Genomic DNA, 15,218 nt, shown 5'->3' with positions numbered 1-15,218 from the left:
CTCCTTTCCTCCCTCTTTCCTTTCCTCCCTCCTTCCTCCAGCTGAAGAACAAGTTCATGAAGAAGATTCCTCGTGATGCCGAAGCTTCAAATGTCCTGGTGGGTGAGGTGGACTTTCTGGACAAACCCTTCGTGTCCTTCGTCCGTTTGGCTCAGGCTACGACTCTGGGAGGCCTCACTGAGGTCCCTGTGCCCACCAGGTGTGTGTCCTTTCTTGAAATCTCTCCTAAGAGTGTGTGTTATTGCATTTATTAATCACCTCTCAATCTTCTCTTCTCACAGGTTCCTCTTCATCCTGCTGGGCCCTCACGGCAAAACCAAGGCTTACAACGAGATAGGCCGAGCGATCGCTACGCTAATGACGGACGATGTGAGTAACTAGCCCTGTCTTTATCTGATAAACAACACTCACACACATTACATTTGATATCTTCTTTCCCTGTCAGCTGTTCAGCGATGTGGCGTACAAAGCCAGGGACCGAGAGGACCTGATAGCCGGAGTGGACGAGTTTCTGGACGAGGTGATCGTGCTGCCTCCGGGGGAATGGGACCCAAAGATACGCATCGAGCCTCCTAAGAAGGTTCCCTCGGCGGAGATGAGGCGAGTAGCTTCAAGGACACGTGTGGAGGAAACTCTTCAGAGAAACTGATAAATGCTTCATGGACAATGTTTGTCTTTTGTTATATTTAATAAAGTAATAAAGAAAGTCAATATACAAGTGAAATGGATCTCAAATGTAGGAACAGAGCAGCTTCATCCTCAGAGGATAGAGAAGTTCAAAAAATACTAGTTAACAGTAAAAGGCAATCAGAGGATAAGACTACATGTTTTAAATTATGATATGATAGTTTGACACGACACACGTATTTGTCGCGTCAAATGTTCATATAATCATTGAAATAATTGTTACGTCCCAGCTCGGGGAAAAGGGAAAGTAACATCGAACCAGTTGGTGTTGGTAAATTAAAAGTTATTTATTGAGAAAGCTCAAATTAAATGGCGACAAGCAGCCACAAAGTACATTTAAGGACACGTGATCATAATTAAAAGTGTGATAACTGATTTTGACTGACATGTTGAGCTTATTAGCAAAACAGCTGTCTATGATCCACATCCAGCAGTTACAGAGAAACAGGGTGATTCACGAGGAGTATTTGTCTAATATGTTCTCTCCTCCAGCTCAGTTTATGTTGGATAACACCGCTCTGATGGAATTGCACAAAAAAAACAGTCAACTTTTTTTAAATACACGACCGTTTTTCTAAAATAAGATTATGAAAATAGTAAAGCTTGCGTCACACTGTCCCGACATCGACACCAGGCGGACACACGAATATGGAATTGTGAATTTCGCACGAAGATGGCCCCGAACTTGGTCGAGAGCCGAAGCAAGTACGATGCCTACAGAAGGCCACACGATGGCACCCGAACCACACACACTCCGTCATGTTGTTTCCATAGCAACAACAACTTCCTGTCAACAGCGTAAACTCGCCTTCAAAATAAAAGCATCTAAATAAAACAGGAAGTTAACCTAAATTACATTTAAGACATACAACTGCAACGAACGTAACAAAAGCAAAGTAATATCCTTTTCAGTTTCACAGAACACAAGTTGTACTATAACACGATGGCTACACGACGGCATTGCGAGGGCTTCACGTAGTCGTGTTGCCTTCCTAAGACAATCGGGCAGCTTCTTGTTTCCTTCGTATTGTCTTCGTGAGGCGAAAAATGCCCGATGGCACCGATGATCACACGAAGATGACACGATTTGATAAGATGCCCTCACGATGGCCTTACGAAGGGCAAAATGGACAAACGAATTCAACACGAAAATGAACCTTCAAAAGGTCCTTCGGCAATTTGTTGGCATGCCAAAGATTTTGCCACCGCTCACGAAGTTGCTGCCGGAGCCCGAGGAACTCCACCGGCGGTCATACGATGGCTTAAGATGCCCTCACGAACGGCCCAATGTCGTTACGATCAGAGCCGAATTTGAACATTTATCGTGTGTCCATCTGGTGTACATTTCGGGACAGTGTGACGCGGGCTTTAAGAAAAGCTAATTCACGAGGAATATTGTGTTTGTGTCTCATATTGTGTCTCTTTTAGCTCCGTGTTTGGTCTCCTCCATGTTGGATAACACCGCTCTGATAGAATTCCACCAAAAAAAACGTCAAAATTGTTTTTATATTTGACTGTTTTCCTAAAAGTCGATTATAAAAATTGTAAAAAAGCAAATTCACTCGGAGTATTTGTGTTTGTGTCTAATATTGTGTCTCTTTTAGCTCTGGTTTTGGTCTCCACCACCTCATTAGCTGCTAAATGTACCACTTATCTGTAAATGTGTCCGTCTGCTGTTTCAGGAAGTGCACAAGGCTTCGTATTGGCAAAAATATAGTGATTACTGATAAATAAAAAAGCAATATATTTCACTATATTGCAATTTATTTAAATCTAATATTAGGCAATCCTTCATAGTTAAAACATTTGATGGGTTTGCAATTACATTTAGCATCATAGCACTTCTTTGTATGCAATCAGAGCAAAGGAATTCACATTTACCTGTTACAAAAAGACCATAAAACTTGTAATATATAGATGTATATATAAGATAAGATAAGATGGACCTTTATTAATCCCGTGGGGAAATTCAGTAGTTTAACAGCAACAGGGTGAGAATGAAAAACAGGACAGAATGATATACAGGTAGGTAACTGTTAAAATAAGAAATTAATTAAATGAAAATATACATATTTGAGTCATATATACATATTAAAGCTGTAGTTATTAATAAAAGGTCCCAGATATTCATCACCATGACCCTTTTCATATGCATTTGTAATAACCACGAGTCCGGGATACTTTCCAACAGATATTGTATTAAATGCCTCTCTTCTGTCTCTCACAGGAAGTCGGTGCTGAACCTGAACGAGCTGGGTCAGATGAACGGCTCGGGGCGGGGGGGGGGGGGGGGCGGGGGGGGAAGACGAGGAGTTTCCTGTTCCTCATGAACTGGGAGAGGAGCTGCAGTTCACCGGGAGGTAAACACAGATATATCATACGTTACAGTTACATGTATATATAGAAATATATATGTATATACAGTTAGATAACCCACTGATGTCAGGACTGCAGGAAGGCAACACATCTGCCTTCAAATCTGTGAAGATACAATTGAATTAATAACGTTATTTTACTTACTGCATATATAAACACAGAAAGAGGAATTAAGTTAGAAAATATACATATAGAGCTAAAAGCAATTAAAAAAACTACAAGAAAATTGAAAAATGTGCAAAAGATTGAGTAGAAATTATAAACATTTTATAGTAAAGCTGTGCAGATTTAAAACAGATACTGCACTCTTTGTAAAAGCGACAGCTAAATGAAATGTGATATAACTGTGTAATTTTGATAGATAGATAGATAGATAGATAGATAGATAGATAGATAGATAGATAGATAGATAGATAGATAGATAGATAGATAGATAGATAGATAGATAGGTAGATAGATAGATAGATAGATAGATAGATAGATAGATAGATAGATAGATGGATGGATAGATAGATAGATGGATGGATGGATGGATGGATGGATGGATAGATGGATAGATATATTAGTACTTTATTGATCCCAGTTTGGGTAATCCTTTCGTCACAGAAGCAGAAGTGTGTTCAGACACTATAATGCAATACTTGAATGTCCTCCTCACGCTGTGTTTAACCTCGTTCCTGCAGGTTTTGTGGGGGCTTGTGGCTGGACATCAAGAGGAAGATACCGTGGGTCTGCAGTGATATCTACGATGGTTTCCACATCCAGTCCATCTCCGCCGTGCTCTTCATCTACCTGGGCTGCATCACCAACGCCATCACCTTCGGGGGGCTGCTGGGGGACGCCACCGACAACTACCAGGTCTCTATCTGTCTTTATTACATGGCTCAGTTGAATACTCGATTCTGATTGGTCAATTCAGAACACGTGACACGTTGTTAATCCAGAACAGACAGACCACTGCCAAGGACTTATTAACCGTTGTTAAGGACGCTCACATCTGCACAAAGAAGTCCGGTCGATTGAACTGTATACAGTTTGGCCGACAAGACAAGAGGGACAAGAAAACAGCGGAGAAGTAACGGGCAGAAACCCTGCTTTTTACGCAGCGGTCCAGACATAGACATCAAACGGCGACACATATTCAGTGTGCAGTTCCTTTGGCATTAGGGCAGGGATATTTAGATACTTCCCAAGCTTTGACATAATGAATTATGCTACTTTTAAAGCAAGCAACGATGTTTTCAAATCTGTAATCAAAAAGGTCCGCAAAAACGCTATCGAAGCAGTTCCTGCCGTTGCTACGTAGTTCAAACAGTAACAACGGACTATTCTTCTTCGAGGATCAAGAAAGAGAAAGGAAAAGAGGGTAAAAGACCGAGTGTTGGACGTCAGATGGAATCCCCAGAAGAAGACAGAGAGGAAGTAAACACGGTATGAGCTCTGCAGAGTTTAAGGACTTGTCAGTGGATCAGAAACTGTGAACTGAGTTGGACAGTGCTGCCGTGAAGTTGTTGTTGTCGCAGTTCCAGCCGTTGGTGCGCCGTGGAACGGAGTTTTTTTTTTCTTAGCGGAAGAAATACGATCATTTTTAGGTCAATAAAATCATTTCAATTAATATTGGGAGTGGAGTCGTTAGTTTGTTTCGTATCTGGCCGTGTAATGTGCAGCGACTTGTGTCGGGATCCCTGATCAGCCTGTCGGGTGTTCTGTTCCCCATAATGACCGCCTCGCTGCACATTACCCCTTACTTATGTCTGAGAGCAAATCAAAGATACAATACTGATATACAACATGTTTAAAAAGGGCTGCTGGGGGACGCCACCGACAACTACCAGGTCCTCTATCTGTTAGAGCAAATGTGTGATTGAAATCAGTCGGAAGTCGCAACGGCTCATTTCAAAATAAACGTGGATTTGCGTAAAAAAAATATTTTTTCGGGGTTCGGGTGTTTTGTTTGATTTTAAATAAACAAAGTCTTGGCTTTCAGAATATGAAACTTTTATTTCCAAAATCACACGATAAATACATGTGTGAAGCTTGTAAAGGGAAGAAGGCACCTCTCGCTCGCACTCTGCTGTTCCTCAGCGCCGCCCCCCCTCCCTCCGGCTGACATTATGAATGTAAGGCGTATAGTAATCATAGATAACACGGCAGGGCCCGTTACAGTTTGTTTTCATCTGATTTCAAATAAACAAAGTCTTGGCTTTCAGAATATTAAACTTGTTTCGGCAAATCCAGATGATAAATACAACTTTGAAGCTTGTAGACATAATTACAAGCGGAGAACGGAGTAACTTGACGTCACAGCAGGCGTAACAACAGCCGGTGTTTCTTGTGAGGGTTTTCCCCGGGAAACAAACACAATACACACAAACGCAAAATTACACAAACACACACACACACGTATACACACACACACACACGTATACACACACACACACACACACACACACACACACACACACACACACACACTCGCGAGCTTCCCCCAGACCAGTACTCCAAACGAAAATATCTTCCCTCCGTAGTATTTTGATCATTTGCTAATAACCAATCAGATCGATGGATTCCAGAGAAGAGGAAACTTTAAAGGCCTTTTTCTCAACATGATGACTCGGTGACAGTCATTATATCATGTGACATATTTTGCTTAATATTTGGAGAACAACAACAATCCTGATATCATTAGAAAGCTATGAATCTCCTCTTTCCAACAGTGTATACAACTCTAAATGTGTCTTCAGATCAATGCGACTGATTTCGATGGAGCAGGTCACATGTACAGTACTGATATACAGCATGTGTTAATAAGGGCTTCTGAGGGAGGGTCATAACACGGGGTCAGATTCACACAGATGAGAGATCAATACAATTACAGACAAAATCAAAGATACAAATGCAAATACAATGATATACTGTTAAGTAACTTTAAAATAAGAAATGAATTAAAATGAACATATATACATAAGTACAGAAACAGGTTCATTTGGGTAGGTTTACATGTCATTGTCCTTTCTACACTGTAGCTTTGTGCATATGACGACAAGACCTTTGAATGTTGAATCTCTGTGTCTCTCCACAGGGGGTGATGGAGAGCTTCATCGGCACAGCGTTAGCAGGAACCGTGTTTTGTCTCTTCAGCGGACAGCCGCTCATCATCCTCAGCTCCACCGGACCCATCCTCATCTTCGAGAAACTACTCTACGAGTTCAGCAAGTACGTACAAAAAATGTGTTGAGGAGAATAAAGCAGATGTGTGTGTGTAGAATAAAGCAGATGTGTGTGTAGAGTAGAATAAAGCAGATGTGTGTGTGTGTAGAATAAACCAGATGTGTGTGTAGAGTAGAATAAAGCAGATGTGTGTGTGTGTAGAATAAAGCAGATGTGTGTGTAGAGTAGAATAAAGCAGATGTGAGGTGGAGGAAGCTCGTTGTGGAAGAGAAAGAGAAACTGATAACTGATGAATGGACAGAGTTGTTCTTAACCTCCGCTCTGCAGGAGTAACGGCATCGACTACATGGAGCTGCGCCTCTGGATCGGGCTCCACTCCTGCCTGCAGTGCTTCCTGCTGGTGATCACTGACGCCAGCTACATCATCAAATACATGACGCGCTTCACCGAGGAGGGCTTCTCCAGCCTCATCTCCTTCATCTTCATCTCCGACGCCATCAAGAAGATGGTAGGTGTTGAGTGTTAAAGCTCTCCTATCATGCAAAATGCACTTTGTGATGTCTTTTATACTTCAACATGTGTCCCCGGTGTGTCGGGGAACTCACGCAGCGTCAGAAGATATGATGAAAAAAACGTTTTGTTTTCACAGATAGGAGCCTGGAAGTATTATCCAATCAACAGAGGCTTCAAACCCGACCTCGTCACCTCCTATAAGTGTGACTGTGTTCCTCCAGACCAGGGTGAGTCCTCATCGATCATAGAAATGCAGGGAGATAACCACCTTTCCCTCACATAATGAACATAACGGACATAACGGACATAATGGACACCAGTGTTCAACGAAAACTATGACGAGATGTATATTTGGTTTTCGTTGACGAGACGGGACTAAGGTGTTAATGGTGGACTATCGGACATTCAAAATTCAGGATATTTTCCCCCAATTGTCCGTCAAAATGCATCCCTGTCATTGGTTGAATTAGTTGGGAATCTGCACACGTCACTCTATTACACAAGTAGAGAGTGAAATGTGGCTTTACGAATTTCAACACTTGATACCGTCACCTTTAAATTTAAATTTCAGATATTTGCCCAACTGAATTGGTTTAAAGAGAGAAAACATTTTGACTAAAATGTAATGATTTTTCATCGACTAAAACTGGACTAAGACGTTTGAGTTGTCGTCGACTAAGGTCGCATTCACACCTAATAGTCAGTTTTCAGAAGGTTCGGTTTGCGTTCACACGGGCAAAACTCAAACAGACTATAAACTTTAAACACAAGTCATGTGCACGGAAATGCTGTTCAACCATTGGTCAGACATTAAGGGGGTAAAAACGCAAATCCCGGAAATTCTACCGGAGCCTCCGCCATGGAGCATCGGCAGGTTATTCTCATGCTGCTGTTCATCTGGAGATCAACAGACTCTAGCGGACGGGCCGTATGATTATATAATCAGACAACGTGCGTTGAAAAACATTATAACATATAATGAGATGATCAACACTAAATTCTGCTTCACTCTTTAACTAAACAACCGCGGATGTCTTTCGCTAAAGATTTTTGAAGACATCAGCGTTCTTGTGACTCGTAAATACTGCTCTTCCTGTGTTTTGGTGCGGACTGCGTTCACACCAGCGATGAACCGCTCCAGAGTTCACTTGCAAGCGGTCCGAGACCACCTCTTTTAGGCGGACCAGAGTCCGGTTGTTTAGTTCACTTCAGAGGTCTCAGACTGCGTTCACACCGACCCAAACGAACCGCACCGAGCGGGTAAACGCACCAGGGTTCGATTCAACCCGACTATACAAGGCTGGTGTGAACGCGACAACTATGAAGGATAGAAAGGACTAAAACTAATAACCATTTTTGTCTAAAGACTAAATCTAAAATAGCTGCCAAAATGAACCCTGATGGACATGTGGAAGTATATTGTACAAACACAGAGAGTTCAGGAGAGTTCCTGTGTTGTATAGAAACATTCACACCTTATAAAACACCTTCAAACCAGTCTGTCAGTGTTCCTGAAATGGTCCTAAAACATGTATTTGAGCAGTCTAAGCATTGTAGCAAGGAGCTCTAATTATAGCACACTCATCATAACGCTCTGTTTAGTGTGCATGTCAATGTCTTCTGGCTTCACTTTTGAAGGGAAAGCTTCCAAGAGATTCCAGAAATGTGTCTTTGAAGGTGTTGAGTCATTTCTTCACATCGCTGCAGCCTGTCAAAATGATCTTCATGAACTCTGAATGATGTGTGTATCTTCTGTGTGTTTCTGCCTCATTGTTTGGATGCTGTCTGGAAAAGTGAGTACCGTGCTTTTAGTGACTTGATGTCATGGCTGATCTCTTTGAGTGTTCGTTCATATCATTCTGGTTAATACCGAGCTGGTCGTTTCCTGTCATCATTCATGGGTTTGTGATTGTTCTCCTCAGCTTCTGCTCTGGGCTTTAACACCTCAGCTCCGCTCGCTGATGACAACATGACGATGCTGGTGAGTGACAGAAGACCATGTTTTTCAATTATAATAAGAATAGTAAAAAGGATAAATACCTAAATTCCCCCTCTTCCTCCTCCTCCTCGTCTTCCTCAGTTCAACATGACGGACATGGACTGGAGTCAGCTGAGTAAGAAGGAGTGTGTGAAGTACGGAGGTGTGCTGGTGGGGAACTCCTGTAAATACGTCCCTGATCTGGCTCTGATGTCCTTCATCCTCTTCTTCGGCACGTACTCCATGACCGTCTCTCTCAAGAAGTTCAAGTTCAGCCGCTACTTCCCCACAACGGTAAGAAACCAAAACTCACCTGAGAAAACCCTGCACCGTGTCTTTCATACCTTCAGTCCAGCTGCAGGGGGAAAGCCCCTCTCTCAGGAACACATATAGATATTTATGAGAGCTTTGAAGGAGTCGAAGTCAAAGGACGAGGAGAAGGGACCCTAACCCCAGTTTGTGCATCTTTATTTAAAAACATGTAGCTTTTACCCCTCTCCCCCTCTCTCCCCCTCTCTCCCCCCCCCCCCCCCTCTCTCTCTCCCTGCATGTCCTCCAGCTGCGCTCCTTCCTCAGTGATTTCTCCATCATCATCTCCATCCTGGTGTTCTGTGGTCTGGATCACCTGATGGGGCTCGACACCCCCAAACTGCACGTTCCCACCGAGATAAAGGTCCTCTCCTCCCCCCCAAACACCCTCTCCTCCCCCCAAAACACCCTCTCCTCCCCCCCAAAACACCCTCTCCCCCCCCCCAAAAACACCCTCTCCCCCCCCCCAAAACACCCTCTCCCCCCCCCAAAACACCCTCTCCTCCCCCCAAAAACACCTCTCCCCGACAAAACAAACCCTCCCCCCCCCAAACACCCTCTCCTCTCCGTCCCCCCTCCCAAAAACACACCTCTCCCCCCCAAAACACCCTCGCCACGGCCCCCCAAAACACTCCTCTCCTCCCCCCAACCCACCCTCTCCCCCCCCACACCCTCCCCTCCCCCCCCCCAAACCCCCCCCTCCCCCCCCCCAACACCCCCCCCCCCCCCCCCCCCCCCCTCTCCTCCCCCCACAAAACACCCTCTCCCCCCCCCCAAAACACCCTCTCCTCCCCCCAAACACCCTCTCCCCCCCCCAACACACCCGCTCCCCCCCCCCAAAACACCCTCTCCCCCCCCAAAAAAACACCCTCCCCCCCATAAACACCCTCTCCTCCCCCCATAACACCCTCTCCCCCCAAAACAAACCCTCTCCCCCCCCCCCCAAACACCCTCCCCCCCATAAACACCCTCTTCCCCCCCCAACAACCCCCCCCCCCCCCCCCCAAAACCCCCCTCTCCTCCCCCCCCCAAAAACCCCTCCCCCCCACAACACCCTCTTCCTCCCCCCCCCACAACACCCTCTCCCACCGCCCCAAAACAACCTCTCCCCCCCCCAAAAACCACTCTCTCCCCCCCCCAAAAAACACTCTCTCCTCCCCCCCAAAACACCCTCTCTTCCCCCCAAAACACCCTCTCCTCCCCCCCAAAAACACCCTCTCCTCCCCCCCCAAAACACCCTCTCCCCCCCCCCTAAAAACACCTCTTCATCACCTTTTCCAAACCTGTTTCTGTCCCAAAAGACGTCGTTTTCTGTGCTTTTCTAACCAATGATTTTGAATCCAATCCAATTTGATTTATATAGCACATTTAAAAGAGAGAGTTGACCGAAGCAGCATAAAAACATTTGGACAAAACCGAACAGAAAGAAACTCATGTAAAAGCACGAGAGACTGAAACCATACGTATAGCCACAGACTGAAAACCCTCTCATACAAGATGTTAAACATTTTAAAACACAACAAAATAGAAAACCCCTATTCAGAAAACAGACTGATACGTGGTCTGCAAAAGCCCGGGAGAACAAGTAGGTCTTCAGACGAGATGTATCTATGCAATGATTCTCTTATTTCCTGTCTTCATTGCACCTTCTTTTTCTACTTGTGCACCTCCGTCCTCCATCTTGTTTCTAGCTGAGGAAGCTGATCAGTGATTTTTCCATCTTCATGTCCATCATGTCCTTCGTGGGTCTGGACATGTTGATGGGCTTAGACACTCCCAAACTAATCGTTCCCACCGAGTTCAAGGTATTTGATCCCTCTCTAAAATACATGTGTGACTTAAAACATAACACTGCTCTTCTGCATGCTTTGACTTTCTCCGTGTGCACGTAAGTAAATCAAATCAAGTTTATTTTATAGCACTTCCATACACAAAGCTAACACACACATGTAACAGTAATGGTGACTATAAGTGTTAAATAAGTGTGGTGGAGTAGAGGTATATGTAGCATAACATGACACCATGTAGAGGTATACAATATAACTGTGTGTGTGTGTGTGTGTCTCTCTCTCTCTCTCTCTCTCTCTCTCTCTCTCTCTCTCTCTCTCTCTCTCTCTCTCTCTCTCTCTCTCTCTCTCTCTCTATCTCTGTGTGTGTGTGTGTGTGTGTGTGTGTGTGTGTGTGTGTGTGTGTGTGTGTGTGTGTGTGTGTATCTCTCTCTCTCTGTGTGTGTGTGTGTGTGTCTCTCTCTATGTGTGTGTGTGTGTGTGTCTCTCTCTCTCTCTCTGTGTGTGTGTGTGTGTGTGTGTGTGTGTGTGTGTGTGTGTGTGTGTGTGTGTGTGTGTGTGTGTGTGTGTGTGTGTGTGTGTGTGTGTGGTGTGTGTGTGTGTGTGTGTGTGTGTGTGTGTGTGTGTGTGTGTGTGTGTGTGTGTGTGTGTGTGTGTGTAGCCCACCCGTCCAGACCGTGGTTGGCTGGTGATGCCCTTTGGAAAGAACCCCTGGTGGTGGTACGTAGCCAGTTCAGTTCCCGCTCTGCTCGTCACCATCCTCATCTTCATGGACCAGCAGATCAGCGCCGTCATCGTCAACAGGAAGGAGAACAAGCTCAAGGTAAACAAACCAGAGGTGGGAAGTAGTGGAGTACAAATACTGCGTTACCGTACTTAAGTACATGTTTCTGGTATCAGTACTTTACTCCACTACTTATTTTTCTGACCACTTTTTACTTTGACTTCTTACATGTTGAACCCAAATACCTGAACTTTCTACTTCTTACACTTTGAACCCAAATACCTGTACTTTCTACTTCTTACACTTTGAACACAAATACCTGAACTTTCTACTTCTTACATTTTGAACACAAATACCTGTACTTTCTACTTCTTACATTTTGAACACAAATACCTGTACTTTCTACTTCTTACATGTTGAACCCAAATACCTGTACTTTCTACTTCTTACACTTTGAACACAAATACCTGTACTTTCTACTTCTTACATGTTGAACACAAATACCTGTACTTTCTACTTCTTACATTTTGAACACAAATACCTGTACTTTCTACTTCTTACATGTTGAACACAAATACCTGTACTTTCTACTTCTTACATGTTGAACACAAATACCTGTACTTTCTACTTCTTACATGTTGAACCCAAATACCTGTACTTTCTACTTCTCACATTTTCCAAACAGGCTGGTTCCTTTAGTTTGAATGTGTGTTTGGTGGCGTGATCATTATTATTTAGAGTCATTGCGTGCCTATTGATTTGAACACGATCCGTGTATCCATCATTTCCTGGTCTTCTCTAAAGAAGAGGGACCAATGAAAACGTTGTCATGTTGCCGTTGTTCAGCATGGAAACATTCATTAGCTAACAATGACATTATTGTTCTATTAATATAAAGGGAGGTCAGGTACTCTTTAAAACAGCTGCTAGTTATGGGTACTTTTTACTGAAGTACATTTCAAAGCCTCTTTACTTTCACTTGAGTAAAGAAGTTTAGTCAGTACTTCTACTTTCACCAGAGTATTTTTAAACACGAGTATCAGTACTTCTACTTGAGTAAAGGATGTGTGTACTCTTGCCATATAAGGTATACAATAAAAGCATTTAATGTAGAATTTTGCAAAGAAAATCAGCACCATATCCTCCTCTAACTGTGTCCCCCCTCTGTGTGCAGAAAGGCTGTGGCTACCACCTGGACCTGTTCTGGGTGGGGGTCCTGATGGCAGTCTGCTCCTTCCTGGGTCTCCCCTGGTACGTGGCGGCCACCGTGATCTCCATCGCTCACATCGACTCTCTGAAGATGGAGAGCGAGTCCAGCGCGCCTGGAGAGCAGCCGCAGTTCCTGGGGGTCAGGTGGGGGTCTGAGAGATAGTTTATTCAGAGAGGATGTCTTCACATTCAGATTTGGAACGGACCATACACAGCACAGCATGCATTTCACACACAATACACAAAGAAAAACGCATCTAAAAGGGACCAAACAAGTGACTCAGTGTTTCCACCCGTGTGCATGCTTACCACAGCAGAGCATGCTACTATTGAATATACATATGAATCCTCCCACTGTCAGTATTTACCCGGTGTTTGTGTGTCTGTAGAGAGCAGAGGCTGACTGGGATCCTGGTCTTCGTCCTGACCGGAGTCTCCATCTTCCTGGCTCCTGTTCTCCAGGTTAGTGAGTGGATGCATCATCGAGGAACTTTAGATAATGTTATATATAATGTAGATAATATCTCTCTGCTCTCTGTGTTTCAGTACATCCCCATGCCCGTGCTGTACGGAGTGTTCCTCTACATGGGGGTGGCCTCGCTGAGCGGCATCCAGGTACATTGAGATGAATGTACATACAGTATATCCATGTGCTTCATGTGTGAAACTTACAGTGATACTAACTCAATTATCAAGCCCTCAAAATCTAATTTCAGCTTTCAAAATAATAATAACAACAATCTGGGGAAAATGCTGCTCCAAAAACAAGTAAATATATAATAAAAACAAGGTGTTTTTAATAAGTGACCAATAGAACAAGTACAAAATGGCTTGGTGAGATTTCTTGAAGTAAAGATAAGTTATTAGGTCGTATATCAGGTGTAACGACATATTCTGACTAGAAATTAGACAAATATAATTGGCAAGATTTTACATTTTTGCAGTGTAATTGTGTAATGTCACGGAAACCAAAATATTTTAGAAATGTTTTGTCTATTTTATAAACTAAATAAGAGAGAGAGACACACACACACACACACACACACACACACACACACACACACACACACATAGAGAGAGACAAACACACACACACACACACACACACACACATAGAGAGAGACAAACACACACACACACACATAGAGAGAGAGAGAGATAGACACACACACACACACACACACACACACATAGAGAGAGACAAACACACACACACACACACACACACACATAGAGAGAGACAAGCACACACACACACACACATAGAGAGAGACAAACACACACACACACACACACACACACATAGAGAGAGACAAACACACACACACACACACACAGAGAGAGAGAGAGATAGACACACACACTCACACACACAGAGAGAGAGAGAGAGAGAGAGAGAGAGAGACACACACACACACACACACACACACACACACACACACATAGAGAGAGACAACACACACACACACACACACACACACACACATAGAGAGAGACAAACACACTCACCCACACACACACACATATAGAGAGACAAACACACACACACACACACACACACATATAGAGAGACAAACACACACACACACACACACATATAGAGAGACAAACACACACACACACACACACACATAGAGACAAACACACACACACATAGAGAGAGACAAACACACACACACACACACACACACACACACACATAGAGAGAGACAAACACACACACACACACACACATAGAGACAAACACACACACACACATAGAGAGAGACAAACACACACACACACACACATAGAGACAAACACACACACACACATAGAGAGAGACAAACACACACACACACACACACATAGAGACAAACACACACACACACATAGAGAGAGACAAACACACTCACCCACACACACACATATAGAGAGACAAACACACACACACACACACACACACACACACACACACACACATAGAGAAAGACAAACACACTCACCCACACACACACATATAGAGAGACAAACACACACACACACACACACACACACACACACATATCTAGGAATGCTGGATAATTGGATTAGTGAGGAAAAAGGCATTGATTATAATAAAGGTGAATTCAATGGTGCCACCTATAGAACTCTATATTTGAGTTTAATCTCATTTATCAGCCACTATCTCATAACACACACATTCCCTTAAAACACTTACACTGGACAGTATAGACTCGCACTTTTATATGTTCCAATTTAACAATTCCCTTTATTTGAAGCGGACATCTTCAAACGGCTTTGTTTTTTACTTATCAGAAACTTCGAAATATTTTGTTTAGTTCATCAAATTCAAGAAAAAAACGTTATCTATCCCGAGTGGAATAATTATGACACAAATATGTGATATGTTGTAGTTCTGGGAGCGGATCAAGCTGTATAATGAATATGTGATATGGTTGTAGTTCTGGGAGCGGATCAAGCC

At 43.5% G+C, this 15,218-nt stretch overlaps 1 protein-coding gene across 1 annotated transcript in view; it reads left to right on the top strand.

Moving 5' to 3' along the window:
- Positions 1-23: 23 nt before the first annotated feature.
- LOC117468668 (electrogenic sodium bicarbonate cotransporter 4-like) overlaps positions 24-15,218 on the top strand; it is a gene marked incomplete at its 5' end in the record, with an annotated part of 25,183 nt that continues 9,988 nt past the window's right edge. The window contains 16 exon segments of the mRNA XM_034112895.1: positions 24-199; positions 282-369; positions 446-604; positions 2,919-2,963; positions 2,965-3,047; positions 3,747-3,921; positions 6,146-6,279; positions 6,562-6,742; positions 6,884-6,974; positions 8,670-8,728; positions 8,828-9,019; positions 9,285-9,398; positions 11,483-11,644; positions 12,720-12,898; positions 13,144-13,216; positions 13,301-13,369. Of these exon segments, the coding sequence (XP_033968786.1) occupies positions 24-199; positions 282-369; positions 446-604; positions 2,919-2,963; positions 2,965-3,047; positions 3,747-3,921; positions 6,146-6,279; positions 6,562-6,742; positions 6,884-6,974; positions 8,670-8,728; positions 8,828-9,019; positions 9,285-9,398; positions 11,483-11,644; positions 12,720-12,898; positions 13,144-13,216; positions 13,301-13,369 (1,980 nt within the window).

This window comes from Trematomus bernacchii, unplaced genomic scaffold, assembly GCF_902827165.1.
Source record: "Trematomus bernacchii unplaced genomic scaffold, fTreBer1.1, whole genome shotgun sequence".
NCBI classification, from domain to species: domain Eukaryota; kingdom Metazoa; phylum Chordata; class Actinopteri; order Perciformes; family Nototheniidae; genus Trematomus; species Trematomus bernacchii.
Note: the sequence above shows the minus strand (reverse complement) of the source record. Positions and strands in the feature narration are given on the sequence as shown.